General features: G+C 46.2%; 1 protein-coding gene across 4 annotated transcripts in view; it reads right to left on the minus strand.

Moving 5' to 3' along the window:
• Positions 1 to 27,701, minus strand: part of plekhd1 (pleckstrin homology domain containing, family D (with coiled-coil domains) member 1) — a 311,066-nt gene that overhangs the window by 253,709 nt on the left and 29,656 nt on the right. The window contains exon 1 of one of the 4 annotated variants that reach the window (XM_063053869.1): positions 2,685 to 2,828. The exons of 1 other annotated variant lie outside the window; for it this stretch is intronic. Coding sequence is in view for 2 of the 3 variants with exons in the window: in XM_063053854.1 (XP_062909924.1) it covers positions 1,931 to 2,079 (149 nt within the window). In the remaining variant the exon portion in view is untranslated. Of the gene's footprint in view, positions 1 to 1,930; positions 2,253 to 2,684; positions 2,829 to 27,701 lie in introns of those variants that run through there. 2 more of the 4 variants (XM_063053854.1, XM_063053862.1) reach the window with 2 other exon arrangements.

Consider the following 27,701-nt stretch of genomic DNA (forward strand, 5'->3'; position numbering starts at 1 on the left):
TCGCATTTGCTCAGAAACAAGACACACGTCCTGCTAAATATTGCACCTTTAAGTGGGGCACCAGCTGTGCTCAGCGGCCGTGCAGGGAACCACTGGCATCACAGCTACAACAGAAACCTGGTTATGTAAAGCCACAGGCACAAGCCACGTCTGCACAAAACTCACAGCGTCTCAGGCACATAGCATCACGTAAGCAACACTCGCAAGAAAACATAAATTATATACAATTTTTACAAAAAGGACCACAATTAGAACACAAAATATCCATTTTATTGCAAAGTGATCAAAGTGTTGCTAAACTAAGATAGCAAAACTAAAGCAGTACCATTCAACAAAAACATGGCATGAGCGACTCAACGAAAAACCAGGACAGAAAAAGAAAGCACACATCAAACAACAACGAATCTGCCAGGGGAACTCGGCATGTCCGGCAGGCACGTGGAGCGTAAGGAATTGCCAGTGTTTTGGGTTGAGACCCTGCATCAGTATGAGAACCCTCTCCCTCCCTCATGCACGCTGCTCAACCCACTGAGTTCCTCCAGCACGTTGCGTACTGCTCCAGATTCCAGCATCTGAAGTCCCTTGTGTCCCCAAAGTAAGTTTTAAGATGCTCCTTACTGAAAGGAAGAGGGATGATAAACTCAGGGCTGGGCAGCCAAGGTGTGGCTCCCGTTGACAGGGCAAGTAAACTAACGTGCGATCAAGACCAGGTTGAGTGCAGATATCTGGGGGGTTGAGAAAGCCTTGCACAGCTACACAGGAGCATGCATCAAGAACCTAGATCAAGACATTGGCTAATTGGAAGCAGAAGGTGGCCAAAGATGGGGATGGGATGTGTGTGTGGGGGGCGGAGGGGGATGGAGGCAAGAAGTCACTGTGAGCCCACCTCACAGGTGAGTTCTGCAGAAATGGGGTACAGAGGAGCAAGAAGGTATTCTCCGAGTAACAGAAGACATCACTAGACCTCTGACAGAAGCTGGGTAGTTCAGCGCTGGTGGGACTCAGAGCTAGATCTCTGAGACTTGGATTCAGGAGCAGAGAGGAAGGAAGGCTGCAGTGAAGTTCAGCGAGGTGCAGACTGTCACAGTGGTGGTAGTGGTGAGGGAGAGGTAGATTATTAGGGGAACCAGCAAGAGGAATCAGTTTATTGCTGAGGGACAGATAGGGTGTTAAGACCAGGTCACCATGATTATTACAAACAAATATCACTGTGTCCCCAAGGTAATCTGCAAAATACCATTATGTCCCCTGGGCTGACTCCACCTGTAACAACAAGAAGGGCGAGGGCAGCCGGTGAAGGGAAGCGCCACCACCTGCAGGTTCCCCTCCGAGCCACGCACAAATGTGGGTCCTTCATTCTCGCCGGATCCAAATCCAGGAATTCCCGCACCGACAGGCTGGACCCCTTCACCGGGGGGCGGGGGGGACGGCAGCGGTGCCAGTGCTGGGCGGTGAGCTTCACACTCGCGTCAGATCTGACGGGAAGATTCTAAAGGGCTGCCGCTGTAAACTGACCACAAGCCCGATGAACGCTGACAGCTTACCCGGTCAGCCGGCGATCACGGGAAGATTACTGACCTCCCTCGGACCACCGGTCCTAATGAGGAGCGGTGTCACTCGGCTGAAGGAGCTGGCTCACAGCGCTAACTCAAGGCGGGGGTTTGGTAATCTACGTGTTAGAAGAAAGTTGGGGAGACTTCACACGGGACGCTGTGTATGTATCCGCACCCTGTGACAGCCATCCTTTCCCAACCCACCGGCAAGTACAGGTTCCCGTCTAAACCCGGTCCCGGTCAGCGCTGAAGCCGTGAGCACTGAACAGGATCAGGAACGGGCGCCGAGAGCGCTGAAGGAGGTTCGGGTCTTTCCCCTGGCCAGCGCCGGAGCAGGGCGGGGAGAGCCGCTGGACAGGGATGGCGCCACGCTTCACCTTTTGGACCATTTGGCCGACGGCCTCCCGAACGGCCGCTTCCACAGGACGCCGTGCAGCTGCACCTTGGTGCTGATGTCCAGCTTGTCCGTCTCGGAAGACTCGCTGAAGTACGAAGGCAAGATGGGAGAGGACTTGGAAGTGAACATCACCTGCCGGAGAGCGGAGTGGTGAGGCTGGCGGCGCTCTGTCCGAGTCGGAGAAGGAGGGAGGGTGTGACCTACAAACAACGCAGGGCTGGCGGAGGGAGGAGCCGAGGGCAGGACCGAGAGGGAGAGAGGAGTGATACAGGGGGTGAGGGAGGAGGGAGAAAGCGATCGAGGGACAGAAAGATAGAGGGAGGAGGGATAGAGAGGAGGAATAAAAGGGAGAGAAGAGGGATAGAGGAGGGGGGATAGAGGGTGAATAAGTGAGGGAGGAGGAACAAAGGGATAGATGGGAGGAGGGATAGAGGGAGGGAGGGTAAGAGAGGGAGGAGGGGAGAAGGGTGGGGTTGAGGAAAGTGGTGTAGTGGGTGGGGGTTTAGGTCTGAGGAGAAAGAGGTTGTGAGAAGGGAAGATGACAGCTAAATGGAGGGAGAGATAGGAGAAGGAAAGGTATTGGGATGAGGGTCAGTGGGTGGTAGAGGGAAGGGATTTAGTTCTGGGCTCCCCCTCCCCCTTTAGTACAGCGGGGGTGTGGGGGCGTACAGGACGCCATCTCTTTAATTGTTTGGCACATTCTGGACACCAGTAACAAGGCTGGCATTTATTACCTCTTACGAAGTGCCGCCTGTAACTCTGCCTTTTACAACCGAGAGTCTCGCTGGGCGAATCTGCAGTGAACATATGGCCGCCCCGCTGCCGAGAGTCTGTCAGCAGTGCTGTTCCGACCCACCTCCTCGCTATCCAGCGCTACCCGTGCCTCCTTTTAAAGCCGGACGACTTTCATGGTTTGGAATAGAGGGGAGGAGAGGGGCTGGGTAAGAGAAGGGAGAGAGAAGATCTCGTCTGAAGACAAACTATTCAGAATTCCTCCAGTACGTTTAATGTGCGAGTTGAATCAGTCAGCTGACTAAGTAAACATGCTGACCTCGACACTGGGGGCATGAAGTAGATGAGGGGTAGTAGAGGGAGGCAGTGCATCCCGTGAGTGTGCAAAGGGTCACCTCTCTCTACCAGAGGTACGTCCATTGCCTTGTTCAGCCCCTCTGTGTGGCCATTGGACCAGAAGCTGAGGTGCTGAACCAACTAGTCAGCAGCTCCCTCGGCCTGTAGTTGATGCAACAGCTGATGAGCTGGCGGAAGGCGCGCTAATGGAGTCCGTGGTGTGTGGTGTGGGATTTATTGTCCAGAGAAGGGTCCCACATCCCATCAGCTCACTTGACAGGCAAGGCTCGGCCACGCTGTCCTGTCAGAGGACTCGAGTCACCTTCTGTGCCAGGGCGATCCCCGTGGTCCACAACATATCCGTCGATCAACCAGCCCCGTCCCGAGATCAGCAGCGGAGTAGTACCAGAACCTCTTGGTAAATAAGTGGCAAAATGACACTGAGAAAACAATAAAGCCTGTATAGATTTATAAACGGGAAGTCAGGCCTGAAAAATCAGTAACGGTTTTTTTGGAGGTTGTAATTGGGCGAGGACATTCCTTGCCTGTGGCATTTCGATGTTCAGATGTTCAAAGTAATTTTATTATCAAAATACAGATATGTTGCCATATGCAACCCCAAGATTCATTTTCTTGCAGGCATGCTCAATAAATCCATAATAGGATAATAACTATAATAGAATCAATGAAAGACCTCACCAGCCAGCAGTGTGCAAAAGACGACAGCTGTGAAAATACAAAACGAAATAATAATAAATATAAATATCAATAACAGGAGATGAAGGGTCCTTGAAAATGGGCCCATAGGTTGTACGGAACAGTTCAGTGATGGGGCAGGTGAAGATGAGTGAAGTTATCCCTGCTGGTTCAAGAGCCTGATGGTTGAAGGGCAGCAACTGTCCCTGAACCTGGTGGTGTGGGCCCAGTATGGTTTTCTTACAGATAACTTACTACACTTGCTTTCAGGTAGAATATGGATGTTTTTGAAATGATGCAGAAGAGGTTCTCTGGGATCTGCCTGGATTAGAGAACTACCTACAAGGAGGGGATGGCCAACCACGGTAAGTTGTTTTCTCTAGAGAGTCGGAGGTTGAGGGGAGACCTGGAAAAGTTTATAAAGTTTTGATAGGCATAGTTTTGGTAGACTGTCAGACTTTTTCAACCAATTACTAGAGGCCAATGATTAAGATGAAGGAGGAGAAAGTTTAAAGGAGATTTATGTGGCAGGTTTTTTTAGTGCAGAGAGGGGGCATCACTGGGCCAGAACATAATGTGGAGAGATGCAGCTCCTGTATATAAATCAGCACTGATCAATACTTTCACCCTTCTTCCTGTCAGATCTGCAGCCTCTTGTCACCCCCCCCAGCCTCCGTTGCTATTGTCTATCTGTCTATCACCCCTCCTCACCTGAATCCACCTAACGCCTGTCAGATCTTGCACCACCCCTTCCCCTCACCTCTTACGCTGGCTGTCTCCCCGCTACCAGTCCAGATGAAGGGTCTCGGCAGGAAACAAACTGTTTCCCTCCCCAGCTGCTGCTCAGCCCACGGAGTGCTCCAGCATCCTGCGTGTTGCTTCTGATTTCAGCCTCTCTCTCAGCACCGATTACAAACACCAGATTCATACACAAGTTACATGTGTGTGCCTTCCCTGTGCCCGTGCCAGAACATGAAATGTGGAAGGAATGTACTGATTGTTATGGATGTCACAACCCCTACCCACTGAACTGAGCCCAGAGCCCGTCAGTTGGAGCCACTGTGCTCTCCTCTCACTCACGACTCAGAAGCACATAACATATACAGGAAGTCCCTGAGAACTGTTCAAATCAAATCAGAGCAAATTGAATTATCATTCAACCATACATGAATACAGCCGAACAAAACACCATTCCTCAGGGGCCAAGGTGAAAAACATACACAGAATATTCAAAATAGCGAATCAAAAAAAGGACATAGTCATGCAAAAAAAACATTTATATAGTCCAAGACCCTGAGTGACCTGTCCCACAAATTGATGGTGCAGTTCTCGACAAATCAGCCTGACATTCCACCTATCGAACACTGGAGGGCAGCACTGATGGCAGAGGCCAGCTCCCCACCGAACAAGGAACAGAGCATGGACACTGCTCTACACTGTCTCCAGCATCTCCTCATCTGCAGTACAGCAGCAGGCAAGCCCACGGTTTGATGTCCAGTCCTTGTTACCGCAGAGGCTACACTGCCTGCCTACCCCAAACAAGGAAAACAAGCTTGCGGCCACTTACAATATCGATGTCCTACAGGGTCCCGCGATTGCAAGTGGAACTCAAACTGTTCCTCAAGTCAGAAATGAGAAACGGTGTGTAGGAGAGGGTTACAGAAACAACCTTGATGGAGACCGAAGCAGGCAAGGAAAGAGCAATGGACAGCCAGCCTCACTGACTCGGTGTTGTCATTTCACAGGACTTGACCTGGGCCGACAGCACAAGTGCAACTACAAAGAAACCACAGAAGTGCCTTTACTTTCTTAGCAGTTTACAAAGATTCGGCATGACTTTGACAAACTTCTAGAGACACATGGTGGAAAATCCTACAAAGATGCCCTTGAATGGAAAATCCTACACAGAGTAGTGGATACGGCCTAGTCTATCACGGGTAAAGCCCTCCCCACCATTGAGCACATCTACATGAAGCATTGTCACAGGAAAGCAGCATCTATCATCAGGGTCCCCCACCACCCAGATCATGCTCTCTTCTTGTTGCTGTCATCAGAAAGAAGATACAGGAGCCTCAGGACCTACACCACCAGGTTCAGGAACAGTTATGATGCCTCAACCATCAGGCTCCTGAACCAGAGGGGATAACTTCACTTGCCCCATTACTGAACTGTTCCCATAACCTATAGACTCACTTTGATATTTATTGCTTATTTATTTATTATTATTTCTTTTATTTTCCTTTGTATTTGCAGTTTACTGCTGTTTGCACACTGGCCATCTGTCCTGGTGGGTGTGGTCTTTCATTGATTCTATTATGGGTATTGGATTTATTGAGTATGCCTGCAAGGAAATGAATCTCAGAGTTCTATATGGTGACATATATATGTAAGGGGTTTCTTCTTTTATGTTACTACGTATGTTAATCAAAATGGCTTCTTTGTTATGTTAAATGCTGATAAAGTCTCTAGCTAGCAGTTTGCTTGGGTTATAATATAGGTAACAGAGTAAATGAACCAATGGGTGCCCATATTATTCTTTCTTGGGGTGATATGCTGTCTCATATGGCTGGGAAACGGGGGTTTTGGCGGGGAGTTGGAGGAGAGACCGGGAGGACGACGGACGTGCGGAGACAGCTCAGGGTCGATCACTCCGGGTGCTCCCGAGCTGCGAGTCGAGGGGGTCGGAATGGATCGCAGAGGGAAGAAAGGAGGTCCCAAGCTCCAACGTGCACATGAAGAAATTGAACTTTGATATGTCTGGCACCTTTTTCATTCCTTTTTTGTATTGAACTTCTATTAATCTCATAGACTTAGTAATATCTATAAAGTGTAATTGGTAAAACGTACATTGTGTGCTGGCTGATGATTGATGTTTGAAGCTGAATCAAGTGGCATTTGTACAGCAACCGACATAACCGGGAGACAAGGTGGGCTCGATTCCACTCAGCCCCCAACTGTTGTGGCTCATGGAAAGAAGGTATGCAGAAATGTCCCGTTTCCACCCTACAGGAGATCCCTGCAGCTGGCAAATCCATCTCAACCCATCCTGCCGGTCATCTGACGTACAGTGGGTGGGGGGAGGTGTTTGGGTTTTGAAACTTGGCTCTTTGCTCTGATTTCTCAACTAGGACTCTGCAGGAGATACAGAAAAGCAGCAGCTTGTAGCTTCTCTGATCAGTGTAGCTCCCACGCATTCACGCAGTACCTCGCACAGTACGACCATGTAACCAGTAAAATAATTTTTTTGAGTGGAGTCACAGTCGTGTTGTAGGAAAGGTCTTTGCTCCTTTGGTTTTTAGGATTTATAGTTCACCTGATCTTCTTGGTTCCCATTTGTGGAGCCTTGGTAGATCCCATCAGTCATATTTCACCACTCATTCCCTGCAGCTTTGCAAACTATTCTTATTAAATACTGTGACCAATTCAATTTCTATCACTGCTACAGTCTGCAAGCTCCCAACCATAATGACTTCCCAGCAAGCAATCTTCCCTCAGCTAGTCCTTTCTACCTTTAAACCCCTATTTGCCTGGTTCATTTCTGGGATGAGTCTCAGTCCATCAAGCGCATCCAGACCAGTCAAAGTCTCCATCCAACTTTCTTTGGACCAAGGGGATTGATGCATCCAGCTGAACCTCAATGTATCCTCCTAAGAATCAGTTTAGTAAACACATTTCTCAGAAACGCACACGAAAAGCTGGAGGAACTCAGCAGCTCAGGCAGCATCTATGGAAATGAATAAACAGTCAACATTTCAGGCCAAGACTCTTCTTCAGGACTGTACATTTCTCTCTAGGACCTTTGCCTTCTTCCTTTATACCTTATTGTCAACAAACAATTGATACTAGAGCGTACAATCATCACAGTAATATTTGATTCTGCGCTTCGCGCTCCCTGGAGTACAAATCGATAGTAAATATTAAGAATTTAAATTATAAATCATAAATAGAAAATAGAAAAGGGAAAGTAAGGTAGTGCAAAAAAACTGAGAGGCAGGTCCGGATATTTGAAGGGTACGGCCCAGATTCGGGTCAGGATCTGTTCAGCAGTCTTATCACAGTTGGAAAGAAGCTGTTCCCAAATCCGGCTGTACGAGTCTTCAAGCTCCTGAGCCTTCTCCCAGAGGGAAGAGGGACGAAGAGTGTGTTGGCTGGGTGGGTCGTGTCTTTGATTATCCTGGCAGCACTGAAGGACAGAAGATTGGTTTGTGTGATGTGCTGCGCCGTGTTCACGATCTTCTGCAGCTTCTTCCGGTCTTGGACAGGACAATTCCCATAAGCACTCTAGAAGAATGCTTTCTATGGTGCATCTATAAAAATTAGTGAGGGTTTTAGGGGCCAGGTCAAATTTCTTTAGCTTTCTCAGGAAGAAAAGGCGCTGGTGGGCCTTCTTGGCAGTAGACTCTGCTTGGTTGGACCAAGTCAGTTCATTTGTGATATTGACCCCGAGGAGCTTAAAACTTTTGACCTGTTCCACTTGCGCACCACCGATGTAAATGGGGTCGTGCGGTCTGCTACTCCTTCTGAAGTCAACAACCAATTCCTTCTTCTTGCTGACATTGAGGGATAGGTTATTATCTTCGCACCATGCCACCAGGTTCTTAATTTCCTGTCTGTACTGTTACATACTTCAAGGAGATCATTTTTTTTGTGAGAATGATGTAATGGTCTTTTGGAGGTCACCTGATGTAATTTTCCTGCCGATGTGAGGTCACGTGATGACATTTTCACAACAGTTATATAAGGGAAGACCTCAAATGACGCAGTTAGTTTTTAGTTTTCCAGCTAGAACGTTGATGTGTCTCCGTTTCTGTTGCGCATTTGTTTTTATGACGCAGTTTCATTTTTAAAATGGAGTGTTACATTCTGTTGCAAGGTACAATGGTGCGGGACTGGAAATTTTTGCTAGATGTGTTGATGTACCTTATTCCAGCAGTAGTATGGGAGAGTGAAGACTTTATCAAGGTACAGGACCCGAAGGATTGTGAGGAATCGGTATTGTTTGGCAGTTTAACAAAGGATTGACCTTATTGAGTCTTCATTGAAGGAGTAATGACCTGCATCGAAGATAACTCTTGCCAAAAGAGAAAAGAGTTCATGCAAGGAGCTCTCTAGAATTTAAGGTCAGTTGTTTTAAACTGTTTATTTCCTGCATCGTGAATCCTTTGGACAGAACCAGCAGGAAAGTCCTGTCTATGAAGAAATCTTTCTCCAGAGAAGTCTCTCCCAACTGAACATATAAATCTGTTGGATTTTCGAATTTACCATTTTAAGAACTATATCTGACTTTACCGCTTTAAGAACTGTTTTTGCATTTAACGCTTTAAGAACCAGTGCCGAGTGACAATTTGTTGAACGGCTGCATAGTGGTTAACTTCCAGTTAAGGTTTTTGTTTGTTTTTTTTTAATCATTTATCCATGTTTAATAAATGTTTGGTTGTTTTTATATAACTTGTCTCCATTGATATTCATTGTTGCCGGTTACGTAGCAGTACTCAAACTCATCATTACCCGAGATACGGCCTACAATTGTGCTGTCATCAGCAAACTTGTATATTGAGTTCGATGGAAACTTTGCTACACAATCATGGGCGTACAGTGAGTACAGCAGGGGGCTGAGTACACAGCCTTGTGGGGCACCGGTGCTCAGAGTGATTGTAGAGGAGAGCTTGTCCCCTATTTTTACAGCCTGGGTCCTGTCTGTGAGGAAATTTAAGACCCAGCTGCACATCTGAGTGTTAAGGCCCAGGTTCCGGAGCTTAGGAATCAGTTTATTTGGAATGATGGTATTAAAGGCAGAGCTGTAGCCAATGAAAAGGAGCCTTATGTATGCGTCTTTAATCTCCAGGTGTCCTAAGGAGGAATGTAGGGCCAGAGAGATGGCATCTGCTATTGATCTGTTGTTCCGGTAGGGGAATTGCAAAGTGTCGAGGTTGACCGGTAGGTTTGTGTTAGAAATAGTTGAGGAATCAATCTTCTACTGCTGCAGAATTCCCTCCCTGTACACGTCACAGTCTATCATAGCACAGTGGAGAAAAATAAAAACCACCGATGCCTCAAATGGGAGATGACAGATACACACAGCAGGAGCCAGGCAGCATCAGTAGAGCGACAGAGAGAGTGTGAGTCAATGTTTCTGATCCAGGACAATCATACAACACAGAAACAGGTGCTTTAGCCTAACTTGTACACGGCAACCTAGTTGCCTACCTGACAGTCCCATTTGCCTACTTTCGGCCTATATCTCTAAACCTTCCCTATATTCCTCTAAACCTTCCCTATTCAAGACTGTGACAATCCTCCTCTATGCCCTTGATAGTCTACAAGGTCACCCCTCAGAAAAATCAGTTCTAGCCTATCCAGTCTCTTGTACCTTGTGCCTTCCAGTCCTGGCAAATTCTAGTGAATCTTTTCTACACTTTCTCTAGCTTACTCACATCCTTCTTATAGTAATGACAACCAGAACTATATACAATATCTTCTTGTCACATCCAGTGAAGACAAGCACGCCATTCATTACCTTCACCTCATCTATCTGATTTGCCACTTGCAGGGAATTTGTAATTGCACCCACCCTGACCACTTCCTCAGGCAGCTGGTTCCACATACTGTACTTAGCTTATATACATACTTGGTGCACCAGACCCACTAGGCCAAATGGCCCTATTTCTGCTCCTACGTCTTATCTTATCATCTTAACTCTCAGGTCTATCTACCATCTTTCCCTTTCCACCTTAAACCTATGCCCTCTAGTTCAAGATCCCCCTTGAATGAACACTCTCCTGATTTTATAAGGTTACCTCCTACTATTGTACACTCCAAAAAACAAAGTCCCACTCTCCCCAACTTCTCCCTATAGCTCAGGCCCTTGAATCCTAGCAATATTCTAATAAATCTCTTTCAATTTAGGAAAGATTCCATAACTAACAGTTTTTACCTCTCCAAGATGGTCACCTGGCAGCCAAGACCTCACAGACCTGGTGCGTACCTCCCTGGTTTCTCACTGTTGCTCTCTAAGTTTTTGACCTCAAGGAGCAGATTGTCATCAATGTAGAGCCGCACTGACTCCCAATGTAACAGATGTTACAATTATGGTCATCCGGGTTTAAATTCTCCTTGCTCTGTCACGTCCTTGCTTTCTCACCTTGAACCTACATCCCTCCCACCTTTCACTCACTCCCTACATGGCACCACTGACAGCTAGTAAAACACAGGCAGTTGTAATTCCCTTCATCAGGACTGGAGAAAAACAGTTGAGGAGTCAGAGTTAGAATGTGGAGGAGGGGAGGAAGAAACACAAGGTGAAAGGTGAAATCAGGAGGTGGGGTCATTCTAGAAACCTCTGGTGATGTCTTCCCCCCCCTCACTGTTTCCCATTCATTCCCTTTTCCCTCTCTCACCTGATCTCCTTACCTGCCTGTTACCTCCCTCTGATGCTCCTCCCCCTTTTCTTTCTTCCACAGCCTTCTGTCCTCTCCCCCTTTTCCAGCTCTTTATCTCTTTCACAAATCAACTTCCCAGCTCTTGACTTTACCCACCACCCCCGCCCCCCGGGTTTCACCCATCACCTTGTATTTCTCCCTCCTCTCCCCACCCACACCTCACTCTGACTCGTCTATTTCTCTTCAGTCCTGCTGAAGGGTCTCAGCCCAAAACATCAACTGTTTACTCTTTTCCACAGATGCTGCCTGGCCTGCTGAGTTCCTCCAGTATTTTGCTTGTGTTCCTTGGATTTCCAGCATCTGCAGTTTTTCTTTGTTGTAATTTCCCTTCTCCAGCAGACGTCACTAGGGAGCAGTCGGTTTAGCCCCTGCATGCTTCCTGGCCTAAAGGAAACTACTACTCTTTTGCAGCTCTAGCTCTGCTGGTCAAACCGGTTTAGGGTTAGATTACATGGTCTCCACAATTAGTACATATAAATGTGTTGGAGATTCTCAGCGCCATCTGTGGGCAGAGGAGGACTGGAGGCATGTGTAACGTTTGCCTGATGAGGTCTGCAACTTGAAACATCTCCCTCCATGGATGCCATCTCACCTCTGAGCAGTTACAACAGTTTCTCATCTTTTATTTCAGATTTACAGCATTTGGGGTATATTAGAAACATAGAAAATAGGTGCAGGAGTAGGCCATTCGGCCCTTCAAGCCTGCACCGCCATTTATTATGATCATGGCTGATCATCCAACTCAGAACCCCGCCCCAGCCTTCCCTCCATACCCCCTGACCCCTGTAGCCACAAGGGCCATATCCAACTCCCTCTTAAACATAGCCAATGAACTGGCCTCAACAGTTTGCTGTGGCAGAGAATTCCACAGATTCACCACTCTCTGTGTGAAGAAGTTTTTCCTAATCTCGGTCCTAAAAGGCTTCCCCTCTATCCTCAAACTGTGACCCCTCGTTCTGGACTTCCCCAACATTGGGAACAATCTTCCTGCATCTAGCCTGTCCAATCCCTTTAGGATCTTGTACGTTTCAATCAGATCCCCCCTCAATCTTCTAAATTCCAACGAGTACAAGCCCAGTTCATCCAGTCTTTCTTCATATGAAAGTCCTGCCATCCCAGGAATCAATCTGGTGAACCTTCTTTTTACTCCCTCTATGGCAAAGATGTCTTTCCTCAGATTAGGGGACCAAAACTGCACACAATACTCCAGATGTGGTCTCACCAAGGCCTTGTACAACTGCAGTAGTACCTCCCTGCTCCTGTACTCGAATCCTCTCACTATAAATGCCAGCATACCATTCGCCTTTTTCACCGCCTGCTGTACCTGCATGCCCACTTTCAATGCCTGGTGTATAATGACACCCAGGTCTCGTTGCACCTCCCCTTTTCCTAATCGGCCACCATTCAGATAATAATCTGTTTTCCTATTTTTGCCACCAAAGTGGATAACTTCACATTTATCCACATTAAATTGCATCTGCCATGAGTTTGCCCACTCATCCAACCTATCCAAGTCACCCTGCATCCTCTTAGCATCCTCCTCACTGCTAACACTGCCGCCCAGCTTCGTGTCATCCGCAAACTTGGAGATGCTGCATTTAATTCCCTCATCCAAGTCATTAATATATATTGTAAACAACTGGGGTCCCAGCACTGAGCCTTGCGGTACCCCACTAGTCACTGCCTGCCATTCTGAAAAGGTCCTGTTTATTCCCACTCTTTTTTTCCTGTCTGCCAACCAATTCTCCACCCACACCAATACCTTACCCCCAATACCGTGTGCTTTAAGTTTGCACACTAATCTCCTGTGTGGGACCTTGTCAAAAGCCTTTTGAAAATCCAAATATACCACATCCACTGGTTCTCCCCTATCCACTCTACTAGTTACATCCTCAAAAAATTCTATGAGATTCGTCAGACATGATTTTCCTTTCACAAATCCATGCTGACTTTGTCCGATCATTTCACCGCTTTCCAAATGTGCTGTTATCACATCCTTGATAACTGACTCCAGCAGTTTCCCCACCACCGACGTTAGGCTAACCGGTCTATAATTCCCCGGTTTCTCTCTCCCTCCTTTTTTAAAAATTGGGGTTACATTAGCCACCCTCCAATCCTCAGGAACTAGTCCAGAATCTAACGAGTTTTGAAAAATTATCACTAATGCATCCACTATTTCTTGGGCTACTTCCTTAAGCACTCTAGGATGCAGACCATCTGGCCCTGGGGATTTATCTGCCTTCAATCCCTTCAATTTACCTAACACCACTTCCCTACTAACATGTATTTCACTCAGTTCCTCCATCTCACTGGACCCTCTGTCCCTTACTATTTCTGGAAGATTATTTATGTCCTCCTTAGTGAAGACAGAACCAAAGTAATTATTCAATTGGTCTGCCATGTCCTTGCTCCCCATAATCAATTCACCTGTTTCTGTCTGCTGGGGACCTACATTTGTCTTTACCAGTCTTTTGCTTTTTACATATCTATAAAAGCTTTTACAGTCCATTTTTATGTTCTCTGCCAGTTTTCTCTCAATCTTTTTTCCCCTTCCTAATTAAGCCCTTTGTCCTCCTCTGCTGAGCTCTGAATTTCTCCCAGTCCTCAGGTGAGCCACTTTCTCTGGCTAATTTGTATGCTTTTTCTTTGGAATTGATACTATCCCTAATTTCTCTTGTCAGCCACGGGTGCACTACCTTCCTTGATTTATTCTTTTACCAAACTGGGATGAACAATTGTTGTAGTTCATCCATGCAACCTTTAAATGCTTGCCATTGCATATCCACCGTCAATCCTTTAAGTGTCATTTGCCAGTCTATCTTAGCTAATTCACATCTCATACCTTCAAAGTTACCCCTCTTTAAGTTCAGAACCTTTGTTTCTGAATTAACTATGTCACTCTCCATATTAATGAAGGATTCCACCATATTATGGTCACTCTTACCCAAGGGGCCTCTCACGACAAGATTGCTAATTAACCCTTCCTCATTGCTCAAAACCCAGTCTAGAATAGCCTGCTCTCTAGTTGGTTCCTCAACATGTTGGTTCAAAAAACCATCCCGCATACATTCCAAGAAATCCTCTTCCTCAGCACCTTTACCAATTTGGTTCACCCAGTCTACATGTAGATTGAAGTCACCCATTATAACTGCTGTTCCTTTATTGCACACATTTCTAATTTCCTGTTTAATACCATCTCCGACCTCACTACTACTGTTAGGTGGCCTGTACACAACTCCCACCAGCGTCTTCTGCCCCTTGGTGTTACGCAGCTCTACCCATATCGATTCCACATCTTCCTGGCTTATGTCCTTCCTTTCTATTGCGTTAATCTCTTCTTTAACCAGCAACGCCACGCCACCCCACCTCCCCTTCCTTCATGTCTATCCCTCCTGAATATTGAATATCCCTGAACGTTGAGCTCCCATCCCTGGTCACCCTGGAGCCATGTCTCTGTGATCCCAACTATATCATAATCATTAATAACAATCTGCAAATAGCAACAGAAAATGAATATTGCGTTTATATCTGATGGTCTTCTCTACAGGAGGCTTGAGTGCTGGTGCTGGTAATGGAGAGTGCAAATGGGACACATGAATAGGCATTTGTCCATTTGAGGCTGATCAACAAGTTGAAGGCCAGCAGAGAGGGCGAATAATTGGATAATTGCTTTCGGTAGCAGGACATGAAATATAAAGGCACGACTGCACTATCAGACGTCTTTTCATAACATAGTATGTACTCATAGTAAAGGGATGTCAGTTTCTGGCTGGGTCAGCATCCTTCTCAGGCTGAGAGCTGCCTTCAACTACTCCGGCGCTGGAGGTGAGGGTGGGAGGGAGGGAGCTCCGGCGCTGGAGGTGAGGGTGGGAGGGAGGGAGCTCCGGCGCTGGAGGTGAGGGTGGGAGGGAGGGAGCTCCGGCGCTGGAGGTGAGGGTGGGAGGGCGGGAGCTCCGGCGCTGGAGGTGAGGGTGGGAGGGAGGGAGCTCCGGCGCTGGAGGTGAGGGTGGGAGGGAGGGAGCTCCGGCGCTGGAGGTGAGGGTGGGAGGGAGGGAGCTCCGGCGCTGGAGGTGTGGGTGGGAGGGAGGGAGCTCCAGTGCTGGTGTCACCATCAGGTGCTGTGAATGGACCCAAATGCAAGACACCGACACTGAAGTACATGGAACAGGATTTGACTAGAGTAGGGACGTGACGGGATTCAGGCAAGGAGCAGGGACAAGAACGCAAAGTTGGGCTCGGGAAAGCGGGACCAGGACTCGGAACCATGGACTAGGAGAGAAGGCTTGGACTCCGAGCCCCAGACTGGACAAGGACCCAGAACCTGGGTCTTGCCTTGGGCTCAGACCCCGGAAACAGGCAAGGACATGACATGGCTTGAGGCTGGGGTCTTGGGTCTTGGGTCTTGGGCTTGGCTTGGGATCCTTGAGGTTTGGGGTCTTGGGTCTTGAGCTTGGCTTGGGATCCTCAAGGCTTGGGGTCTTGGAGCTTGGCTTGGGATCCTCGAGGCTTGGGTTCTTGGGGCTCAGAGACAGACTGGGAACTAAACATCAACATAGAGCCGGGACTTATCCTTCGACAAGCCGGGACTCATCTTTAATATGATACTAACATGAGACAGGACAGAACATAGACAGTGTCGGGCTTATCCCAAGACAAGCCGGGACTCAACTTCTCCACACCAAGGTGGGACAGGTCCATCTGTTGGGTAACGGCAGGACAGCCAGACTTACCCAACAGAGGCAAAGGCAAGACAAGATATGTCCCCCCACAGGGCAACAGCAAGACAGCCTGACTTACCCCACAGAGGTGAGGACAGGACAAGACAAGACATGACTCCCCACAGGGCAACAGCAAAACAGCCTGACGTACCCCACAGAGGTGAGGACAAGACAAGACATGACCCTCCACGGGGCAATGGCCAAACGGCCTGACTTACTCCAAGGAGGCAAGGACAAGAAGATACAAATACCAAAGAACAACAGACAGTTCCATCTCTGCTCCAGGGTAGCTCCAAGTCTCAGTTCGGCCAGCAACCTCAGCTGCAAACAGAAACAGCTGGATCCCTACCTAGCTCAGAGTGGCTGGCAGCCACTCAGCTGGCCCAGGAAACAGCCGAATCCATACCACAAGGACCACTCCAATGAGTGGCAACAAGGCTCCATGAGGCAGTGGTCCTCCAACCAGGCCTAGAGATCACAAATGGTTTCACTAGCCTTCCATCAGCAGGTTGCTCCAAGGAGGACTGACAAGACAAACCAGCAGCCCATACTCAACCCCAAGGCTACTTATATTGCAAGCCCAAAGATGGGAATCAGGTGCCAATGATTAACTCAAACAAGGGACAGCTGGAAGACCCGGAGTCCTAAGTCCATGGACCGGACCGCTAACCAGAATGCAGACTTCACGGACCGGACCATGACAGCTGGCGGTGCGGGTGTCAGGGAGGGAGATCCAGCACTGGCGGTGCAGGTGTCAGGGAGGGAGCTCCAGTGCTGGAGGTGAGGGTGTCAGGGAGGGAGTTCCAGTGCTGGAGGTGTGGGTGTTAGGGAGGGAGCTCCAGTGCTGGAGGTGAGGGTGTCAGGGAGGGAGTTCCAGTGCTGGAGGTATGGGTGTTAGGGAGGGAGTTCCAGTGCTGGAGGTGTGGGTGTTAGGGAGGGAGTTCCAGTGCTGGAGGTGTGGGTGTTAGGGAGGGAGCTCCAGTGCTGGAGGTGAGGGTGTGAGGGAGTGAGCTCCAGAAAGTTAACTTAGTGACAGTGAAGGAATAGCAATATTTTTCTAGATTAGGATGTTGTGGGGTTTGGGCGGCAACTTCCAGGTGTTCGAAGTGGCAAGAGTACTAAGGAGTTTCGACAGGATGTTGCCTGAGTTGGAACGTTTTGGTTCTGAGGGAGAGACTCAATAGGTTTTCCCTTGATGAGGAGACTGAGGCATTGAACATTTTGGGGGGGTGTAGACAAAGTAGAGAATGAGAAGCCTTCCCCCACAGTAAGGTCAGGGGCAGGAGATCTGTGAGTGTGTGAGAAAATATTTTCACCCCAAAGCTTATTGAAACTTGGAAACACTGCCTGAGAGGCAAATGGAGATAGACGCCCACATTGAAAAGAAGTATTTTGATGCACATTTGTAATACTGTACCATGAAACATAGACATGGGATCGCGACGACCAAGATGGAACTGGTGGGCTGAATGACTATAACACTGTCACTATACCTCCCACCTTGTAAACTCAGTGTGAATGGTGTGCAACGACAACCTTTTGTGCACTTCTCACTGAAATGGAAATATGTTAAACACCATGCACTTTTCAAGATTTATTTTCTACAAACTCAAGATTGAATTTCTAATCTTCATGATCCAGAGGTACCACAATTTCTAATCTTGGTAATTAGTAGCAACTATACTTACAAGTAGTGGAGTAGTAGGGCCTCTTCTTCTCCCGCCCCCCCCCCCACCCCCCGGTGTTCAGGGCTGATGACAAGGCAGTTGAACAGTTAGGTACTAACATTTACAGATGAGACACAATTTTGAAAGAATCTTATGCACTGTCAGCAGTTCACATTCAATGCATTGGTAGATGTGGCAGGTTCAATAGATTATGGATATTTCAGAATTTCATTCAGCAAGGTCACCTTGCTTTAACAGCGAGTGCCTGCTTTTCTGGTAGAGTTATTGATCACGTCTGCATTGGTGTTGGCTGGGTCTGTTAATTCCCCACTGGATACCGTTTTATGAAAAACTAGCAGTTTATTAACAATTTCATCTTGTTAATCAACAGAGATATTTGTAATTATACAGTACCCTTCAACAATGAAATTCTTTCAGTAGTTGCAGTGGCAATGCAGGAAACAGCTGTCAATTTATACAGTAAATCTCCCTGTTAAATATTAAGGGAAAGTAATGGCGAGGACATCAAGATAACACTACACATTTCTTCAGAATTAAACCTTTTGTAATTTATTTTTTATTGAATTTCATCATCAAACATTTCCACAAGATGTATTTCAGACACTGTACATATATATCATATAATCATATTTGTCACAAATCTCCATATAATACTTATCTGAGGTATACACTTATGGAAAGGAGAGGAAAGAAAGAACAATCGAAAGAAAAAAATTATGTACAGAGTAGGGTGTGATCTTTTTTTTTACAACATGTTCATTGACTTATGAGACTAAAATCAGGCCTATGAGATGTTACGTAGTTAAACCATTTTTTCAGTATGAATAAAATTGTTCCAACTTATGATTAACAGATACTGTTATCTTCTCTAGTTTGTAAATGTCCATTGTAATTTCCATCCATACATTTAAAGTTGGGCTCCCTGAGATAACCATTTCCTAGTAAGGGTCTTTTTATCAGCCACCAGCAGTACATTCATTAAATATTTATCTCTTTTCAACCATTCTTGAGGTACATACCCAAAATATATGGTCTTACTCTCTGAGGGTATTTCACATTTAAAGATGTCTTGCAGGGCATTATGTATCCCACTCCAATAGTCTGCGATAACGGGGCATTCCCAGAATCATAGAAAATAGGTGCAGGAGTAGGCCATTCGGCCCTTCGAGCCTGCACCGCCATTCAGTATGATCATGGCTGATCATCCAACTCAGAACCCTGTACCTGCCTTCTCTCCATACCCCTGATCCCTTTAGCCACAAGGGCCAAATCTAACTCCCTCTTAAATATAGCCAATGAACTGGCCTCAACTGTTTCCTGTGGCAGAGAATTCCACAGATTCACCACTCTCTGTGTGAAGAAGTTTTTCCTCATCTCGGTCCTAAAAGGCTTCCCCTTTATCCTTAAACTGTAACCCCTCGTTCTGGACTTCCCCAACATCGGGAACAATCTTCCTGCATCTAGCCTGTCCAATCCCTTTAGGATTTTATACGTTTCAATAAGATCCCCCCTCAATCTTCTAAATTCCAGCGAGTATAAGCCTAGTTGATCCAGTCTTTCTTCATACGAAAGTCCTGCCATCCCAGGAATCAATCTGATGAACCTTCTTTGTACTCCCTCTGTGGCAAGAATGTCTTTCCTCAGATTAGGGGACCAAAACTGCACACAATACTCCAGGTGTGGTCTCACCAAGGCCTTGTACAACTGCAGTAGTACCTCCCTGCTCCTGTACTCGAATCCTCTTGCTATAAATGCCAGCATACCAATCGCCTTTTTCACCGCCTGCTGTACCTGCATGCCCACTTTCAATGACTGGTGTATAATGACACCCAGGTCTCGTTGCACCTCCCCTTTTCCTAATCGGCCACCATTCAGATAATAATCTGTTTTCCTATTTTTGCCACCAAAGTGGATAACCTCACATTTATCCACATTAAATTGCATCTGCCATGAATTTGCCCACTCACCTAACCTATCCAAGTCGCCCTGCATCCTCTTAGCATCCTCCTCACAGCTAACACTGCTGCCTAGCTTCGTGTCATCCGCAAACTTGGAGATGCTGCATTTAATTCCCTCATCTAAGTCATTAATATATATTGTAAACAACTGGGGTCCCAGCACTGAGCCTTGCGGTACCCCACTAGTCACTGCCTGCCATTCTGAAAAGGTCCCGTTTATTCCCACTCTTTGCTTCCTGTCTGCCAACCAATTCTCTATCCACATCAATACCTTACCCCCAATACCGTGTGCTTTAAGTTTGCACACTAATCTCCTGTGTGGGACCTTGTCAAAAGCCTTTTGAAAGTCCAAATATACCACATCCACTGGTTCTCCCCTATCCACTCTACTAGTTACATCCTCAAAAAATTCTATGAGACTCGTCAGACATGATTTTCCTTTCACAAATCCATGCTGACTTTGTCCGATGATTTCACCGCTTTCCAAATGTGTTGTTATCACATCTTTACTGACTCTAGCATTTTCCCCACCATCAATGTTAGGCGAACCGGTCTATAATTCCCCGGTTTCTCTCTCCCACCTTTTTTAAAAGGCGGGGTTACATTAGCCACCCTCCAATCCTCAGGAAATAGTCCAGAATCTAACGAGTTTTGAAAAATGATCACTAATGCATCCACTATTTCTTGGGCTACTTCCTTAAGCACTCTAGGATGCAGACCATCTGGCCCTGGGGATTTATCTGCCTTCAATCCCTTCAATTTACCTAACACCACTTCCCTACTAACATGTATTTCCCTCAGTTCCTCCATCTCACTGGACCCTCTGTCCCCTACTATTTCCGGAAGATTATTTATGTCCTCCTTCGTGAAGACAGAACCAAAGTAGTTATTCAATTGGTCTGCCATGTCCTTGTTGCCCATGATCAATTCACCTGTTTCTGACTGTAAGGGACCTACATTTGTCTTAACCAATCTTTTTCTTTTCACATATCTCTTAAAGCTTTTACAGTCAGTTTTTATGTTCCCTGCCAGTTTTCTCTCATAATCTTTTTTTCCTTTCCTAATTTAGCCCTTTGTCCTCCTCTGCTGGACTCTGAATTTCTCCCAGTCCTCAGGTGAGCTGCTTTTTCTGGAAAATTTGTATGTTTCTTCTTTGGAATTGATATTATCCCTAATTTCCCTTGTCAGCCACCGGTGCACAACTTTGCCTGGTTTATTCTTTTGCCAAACTGGGATGAACAATTGTTGTAAGTTCATCCATGCGATCTTTAAATGCTTGCCATTGCATATCCACCATCAACCCTTTAAGTATCATTTGCCAGTCTATCTTAGCTAATTCACGTTTCATACCTTCAAAGTTACCCATGTTTCTGAATTAATTATGTCCCACTTTCCATCTTAATGAAGAATTCCACCATATTATGGTCACTCTTACCCAAGGGGCCTCTCACGACAAGATTGCTAACTAACCCTTCCTCATTGCTCAATACCGCGTCTAGAATGGTCTGCTCTCTAGTTGGTTCCTCGACATGTTGGTTCAGAAAACCATCCCGCATACATTCCAAGAAATCCTCTTCCTCAGCACCCTTACCAATTCGGTTCACCCAATCTGTATGTAAATTGAAGTCACCCATTATAACTGCTGTTCCTTTATTGACGCATTTCTAATTTCCTGTTTAATGCCATCCCCAACCTCACTACTACTGTTAGGTGGCCTGTACACAACTCCCACCAGCGTTTTCTGCCCCTTAGTGTTATGCAGCTCTACCCATATCGATTCCACATCCTCCCGGCTAATGTCCTTCCTTTCTATTGCGTTAATCTCCTCTCCAACCAGCAATGCTACCCCACCTCCTTTTCTTTCATGTCTATCCCTTCTGAATATTGAATATCCCTGAATGTTCAGCTCCCATCCTTGATCACCCTGGAGCCATGTCTCCGTGATCCCAACTATATCATATTCATTAATAACAATCTGCACTTTCAATTCATCCACCTTGTTACGAATGCTCCTTGCATTGACACACAAAGCCTTCAGGCTTGCTTTTACAACACTCTTGGCCCTTATACAATTATGTTGAAAAGTGGCCCTTTTTGATTTTTGTCCTGGATTTGCCGGCCTGCCACTTTTACTTTTCACCTTACTACTTTTTGCTTCTACCCTCATTTTACACCCCTCTGTCTCTCTGCACTTGTTCCCATCCCCCTGCCACATTAGTTTAAATCCTCCTGAACAACAGTAGCAAACGCTCCCCCTAGGACATTGGTTCCAGTCCAGCCCAGGTGTAGACCGTCCTGTTTGTACCAGTCCCACTTCCTCCAGAACTGGTTCCAGTGCCCCAGAAATTTGAATCCCTCCCCCTTGCACCATTTTTCAAGCCACGTATTCATCTGATATATCCTCCTGTTTCTACTCTGACTAGCACGTGGCACTGGTAGTAATCCAGAGATTATTATTTTTGTAATAAATATGATATGATAAATATGAAAATATGATAATGGTTTGCATTCTGATTTCCACAATTTTTCCAGCAATCGGGGGTTATTATCATAATGAGATTTCTGAGAGGGTGTAATAAAATATCTTATCAAGTTTTTCCACCCGAACTCCTTCCATTTCTGTGAACTGGTACACTTCCATTGATACCTCCATATTATTGTCCAGTCTTCCTCAGATATTATTATCCCTCCTTCCTTCTCCTATTTTGTTTTAATGTATGAAATCGAATGAGTTTTAAGATTTGACAAACCCTTACACATGCTTGAAATTATTCTACTACCATTGTCTGAATTATATGCTTTTCTAAATAGCTCTATCAGACATGTACTTGCCTTGGTTACATTTTAACCATCCTATTAACATACTGTCGCATCTGTAAATACCGGTAAAGTCTTGTTTTTCTAATAAGTGTTTCTCTTTCAGCATTTCAAAACTGAAGAGTGTTCCTTCTTTCATTAGAAAACATAGAAAAACTACAGCACAGAAACAGGCCTTTTGGCCCTTCTTGGCTGTGCCGAACCATTTTCTGCCTAGTCCCACTGACCTGCACACGGACCATATCCCTCCATACACCTCCCATCCATGTATCTGTCCAATTTATTCTTAAATGTTAAAAAAGAACCTACATTTACCACCTCATCTGGCAGCTCGTTCCATACTCCCACCATTCTCTGTGTGAAGAAGCCCCCCCCAAATGTTCCCTTTAAACTTTTCCCCCTTGCAAATAGCTGTTATTCCTTTAGCTGTCCAGTCCTTAAATCTAGCATCCAGTTTATTCAGCATAAAATCCGAGTCATATGCACACCATTTAAGAATTGCAATGTCTCTCTCTAGTTTATATTCTTTCATAATAGTTTTCCATATTTTAAGAGTCCATTTCATCCACGGGTTGTCAATATTATTTATGTAACTTTGTAGGTTGTTATCAGCCAAAATTGCCTGTGTGGGGATGGAAAGTATCCTCTCCTCAATGTTTTTCCATTGAGCGTCATATGATGGGTTGCACCAGCATATCACGGCTCTCAACTGTGCTGCAAAATAATAATCTCCAAGAGAAAAGGTAGGCACCATCCCCCATTTTCCTTGGCTAATTGCAAAGTTTTGAGATGAACCCTAGGCCTTTTACCTTGATAGCATCTTGTTCCATTCATTGAATTGATTTTGGTTAATCTCTATTGGTAGGGTCTGAAAGAGATATAGTAGTCTGGGCAGTATATTCATTTTAATAGATTCAATCCTTGAACTGAGACCAAGAAAAGGAATTAGGTTCCATCTTGTTATATCTTCCTTAATTTTCTTATATATAGGCTGATAATTGCATTCTGATAATTTTGCCAAATCTTTTGGCATAATGATGCCCAAATATTTGACAGACTCTGTTTGCCATGCCCAAGGATATCTACTTTCAATTTCTCTTGGTGGGCTATAGTTATATGAAAGTAGTTGGTTTTTATCTATGTTGATCTTGTATCCTGATAATTGGCCATATTGTTCAAAGGATTGCATCAATTTTGGTAAAGAGTTTGTTGGTTGCCCTTGATTGATCAAAATTTCATCTGCGTAACAGGCCAATTTATATTCTGTCCCTTTAATAGTAATTCCTCTGATATCGTCATTTTGTCTGATGTATTGAGCTAATGGTTCCAGATATAATGTGAAGAGTAGCGGTGACCATGCACAACCCTGTCTTGTGCCCCTTTCTAGAGTAAAACTTAGATAAATATCCATTGATTTTAATCCTGGCAGTAGGATTGTCGTATAGTGCCTGTATAATTTTAATAATTGTGTCATGTAGACCAAATCTATGTAAAACTGTGTAAAGAAAATTCCAATTAACTGAATCAAATGCCTTTTCAGCATCTACGCTTATCACTATTGCTTCAATTTCATTTTTTAATATGATCCATAATGTGAAGTGTCCTTCGTATATTGTAAACAACAGGAATTCTGCAGATGCTGGAAATTCAAGCAACATACATCAAAGTTGCTGGTGAACGCAGCAGGCCAAGCAGCATCTATAGGAAGAGGCGCAGTCGACGTTTCAGGCCGAGACCCTTCGTCAGGACTAACTGAAGGAAGAGTGAGTAAGGGATTTGAAAGCTGGAGGGGGAGGGGGAGATGCAAAATGATAGGAGAAGACAGGAGGGGGAGGGATAGAGCCGAGAGCTGGACAGGTGATAGGCAAAAGGGGATACGAGAGGATCATGGGACAGGAGGCCTAGGGAGAAAGACGGGGGGGGTGACCCAGAGGATGGGCAAGAGGTATATTCAGAGGGACAGAGGGAGAAAAAGGAGAGTGAGAGAAAGAATGTGTGCATAAAAATGAGTAACAGCTGGGGTACGAGGGGGAGGTGGGGCCTAGCGGAAGTTAGAGAAGTCAATGTTCATGCCATCAGGTTGGAGGCTACCCAGACGGAATATAAGGTGTTGTTCCTCCAACCTGAGTGTGGCTTCATCTTTACAGTAGAGGAGGCCGTGGATAGACATGTCAGAATGGGAATGGGATGTGGAATTAAAATGTGTGGCCACTGGGAGATCCTGCTTTCTCTGGCGGACAGAGCGTAGATGTTCAGCAAAGCGGTCTCCCAGTCTGCGTCGGGTCTCACCAATATATAAAAGGCCACATCGGGAGCACCGGACGCAGTATATCACCCCAGTCGACTCACAGGTGAAGTGATGCCTCACCTGGAAGGACTGTTTGGGGCCCTGAATGGTGGTAAGGGAGGAAGTGTAAGGGCATGTGTAGCACTTGTTCCGCTTACACGGATAAGTGCCAGGAGGGAGATCAGTGGGGAGGGATGGGGGGGACGAATGGACAAGGGAGTTGTGTAGGGAGCGATCCCTGCGGAATGCAGAGAGAGGGGGGAGGGAAAGATGTGCTTAGTGGTGGAATCCCGTTGGAGGTGGCGGAAGTTACGGAGAATAATATGTTGGACCCGGAGGCTGGTGGGGTGGTAGGTGAGGACCAGGGGAACCCTATTCCTAGTGGGGTGGTGGGAGGATGGAGTGAGAGCAGATGTACGTGAAATGGAGGAGATGCGTTTAAGAGCAGAGTTGATAGTGGAGGAAGGGAAGCCCCTTTCTTTAAAAAATGAAGACATCTCCCTCGTCCTAGAATGAAAAGCCTCATCCTGAGAGCAGATGCGGCAGAGACGGAGGAATTGCGAGAAGGGGATGGCGTTTTTGCAAGAGACAGGGTGAGAAGAGGAATAGTCCAGATAGCTGTGAGAGTCAGTAGGCTTATAGTAGACATCAGTGGATAAGCTGTCTCCAGAGACAGAGACAGAAAGATCTAGAAAGGGGAGGGAGGTGTCGGAAATAGACCAGGTAAACTTGAGGGCAGGGTGAAAGTTGGAGGCAAAGTTAATAAAGTCAACGAGTTCTGCATGCGTGCAGGAAGCAGCGCCAATGCAGTCGTCGATATAGCGAAGGAAAAGTGGGGGACAGATACCAGAATAGGCACGGAACATAGATTGTTCCACAAACCCAACAAAAAGGCAGGCATAGCTAGGACCCATACGGGTGCCCATAGCTACACCTTTAGTTTGGAGGAAATGGGAGGAGCCAAAGGAGAAATTATTAAGAGTAAGGACTAATTCCGCTAGACGGAGCAGAGTGGTGGTAGAGGGGAACTGATTAGGTCTGGAATCCAAAAAGAAGCGTAGAGCTTTGAGACCTTCCTGAAGGGGGATGGAAGTATATAGGGACAGGACATCCATGGTGAAAATAAAGCGGTGGGGGCCAGGGAACTTAAAATCATCGAAAAGTTTAAGAGCGTGAGAAGTGTCACGAACATAGGTCGGAAGGGATTGAACAAGGGGTGATAAAACAGTGTCGAGGTATGCAGAAACGAGTTCGGTGGGGCAGGAGCAAGCTGAGACAATAGGTCGGCCAGGACAGGCAGGTTTGTGGATCTTGGGTAGGAGGTAGAAACGGGAAGTGCGGGGTGTGGGAACTATAAGGGTGGTAGCAGTGGATGGGAGATCCCCTGAGCGGATGAAGTCGTTGATAGTGTGGGAGACAATGGCCTGGTGCTCCTTGGTGGGGTCACGATCGAGGGGTAAATAAGAGGAGGTATCTGGTCTTGTGTTTGGTATTGTTGTATAAAACCGGTCTGATCATTATGTATCAGTGTGGGTAGTAAATCTTCTAATCGTTTGGCCATGATGGAGGTAAATATTCTGTAATCCACATTAAGAACAGATATTGGTCTAAATCAGCGGTCCCCAACCACCGGGCCGCGAGGAAACGATGTGATTCGCGATATGAGTCAGCTGCACCTTTCCTCATGCCCTGTCACGCGCACTGTTGAGCTTGAACGCACGCGAGGTCATTACCCGCGCGTCAACCATGTCAGCGCGGGAAGGAGATCAACTCCTCGAGTTTGCAAATGACGACGGGCTGAAAATTATGTTTGACATAACATCTCTGCCGGCATTCTGGATTAAAGTCAAGGGCGAATATCCTGAGATGGCCATGGAAGCACTGAAAACGTTGCTTCCATTTCCAATTTATCTCTGCGATGAATGTAACAAAAACTAAATTGCGGAATAGACTGGACATAAGGAACCCATTCGAGTATCGCTGTCTCCCATCACCCCTCGATGGGACCGTCTTGTTGCAGGGAAACAAGCCCAGGGCTCCCACTGATTCAGCGATATTGGTGCGTTGCAATGATTTTATATGTTCATACGGGGAAAATATGCGCTGTGTGTTTAATATCCAAACGTTAATTAAATGTTATGATGCTATTGACTTACTTATATAACCATATAACAATCACAGCACGGAAACAGGCCATCTCTGCCCTTCTAGTCCGTGCCGAACGCTACTCTCACCTAGTCCCACCGACCTGCACTCAGCCCATAACCCTCCATTCCTTTCCTGTCTATATTCCTATCCAATTTAACTTTAAATAATATCGAACTTGCTTCTGCCACTTCTACTGGGAGTTCTTTCAACACGTATTTCAAGCCCCCCTGTCCTCCCCTGATAATTGACTTATCGCTATATTCATGGGAAGAAAAATATGCGCTGTGTGTTTAATATTAAATTCGTTAGATAAACCCTTTTAGAAACGAAATTGAGTGTATTAGCCACTTATCACCGATATTCCGGTCGTGATTAACAGCGCCCCCCTCCCGAACAGAATCGCCAAAAACAATTTGTAGCAAAAAACAGCACGTGCACGCATACGCAGGTCACGCATGCGCACTGGTGCCCGCGCAAGGCTTCATGGTCATTGTAGTCTTTTCGTGGTAAACACAACGTATTCGACTGCTAACAACAGGAAATCTGTAGATGCTGGAAATTCAAGCAACATACATCAAAGTTGCTGACGAAGGGTCTCGGCCTGAAACGTCGACTGCACCTCTTCCTATAGATGCTGCTTGGCCTGCTGCGTTCACCAGCAACTTTGAGGTATTCGACTGCTACTGTACTCGTGTCTGTTGGCAACCACCCCCCCCCCCCGGTCCGCACTGCAAAAAAGGTTGGGGACCCCTGGTCTAAATGACCCACATTTCATCTTATCCTTGCCTTCTTTCGGTATAGCTGAGATTATCGCCTCCTTCCAGCTGGGTGGCATTTGCGCCTTTCTTAGGGCCCAGTTCAGTGTGGGGATAGAATAGGAATTAACTCACTTCTGAACTCTTTATACCACTCTGCTGTATATCCATCTGATC

The sequence above is a fragment of the Mobula hypostoma genome, chromosome 1 (assembly GCF_963921235.1).
Source record: "Mobula hypostoma chromosome 1, sMobHyp1.1, whole genome shotgun sequence".
Taxonomy (NCBI): domain Eukaryota; kingdom Metazoa; phylum Chordata; class Chondrichthyes; order Myliobatiformes; family Myliobatidae; genus Mobula; species Mobula hypostoma.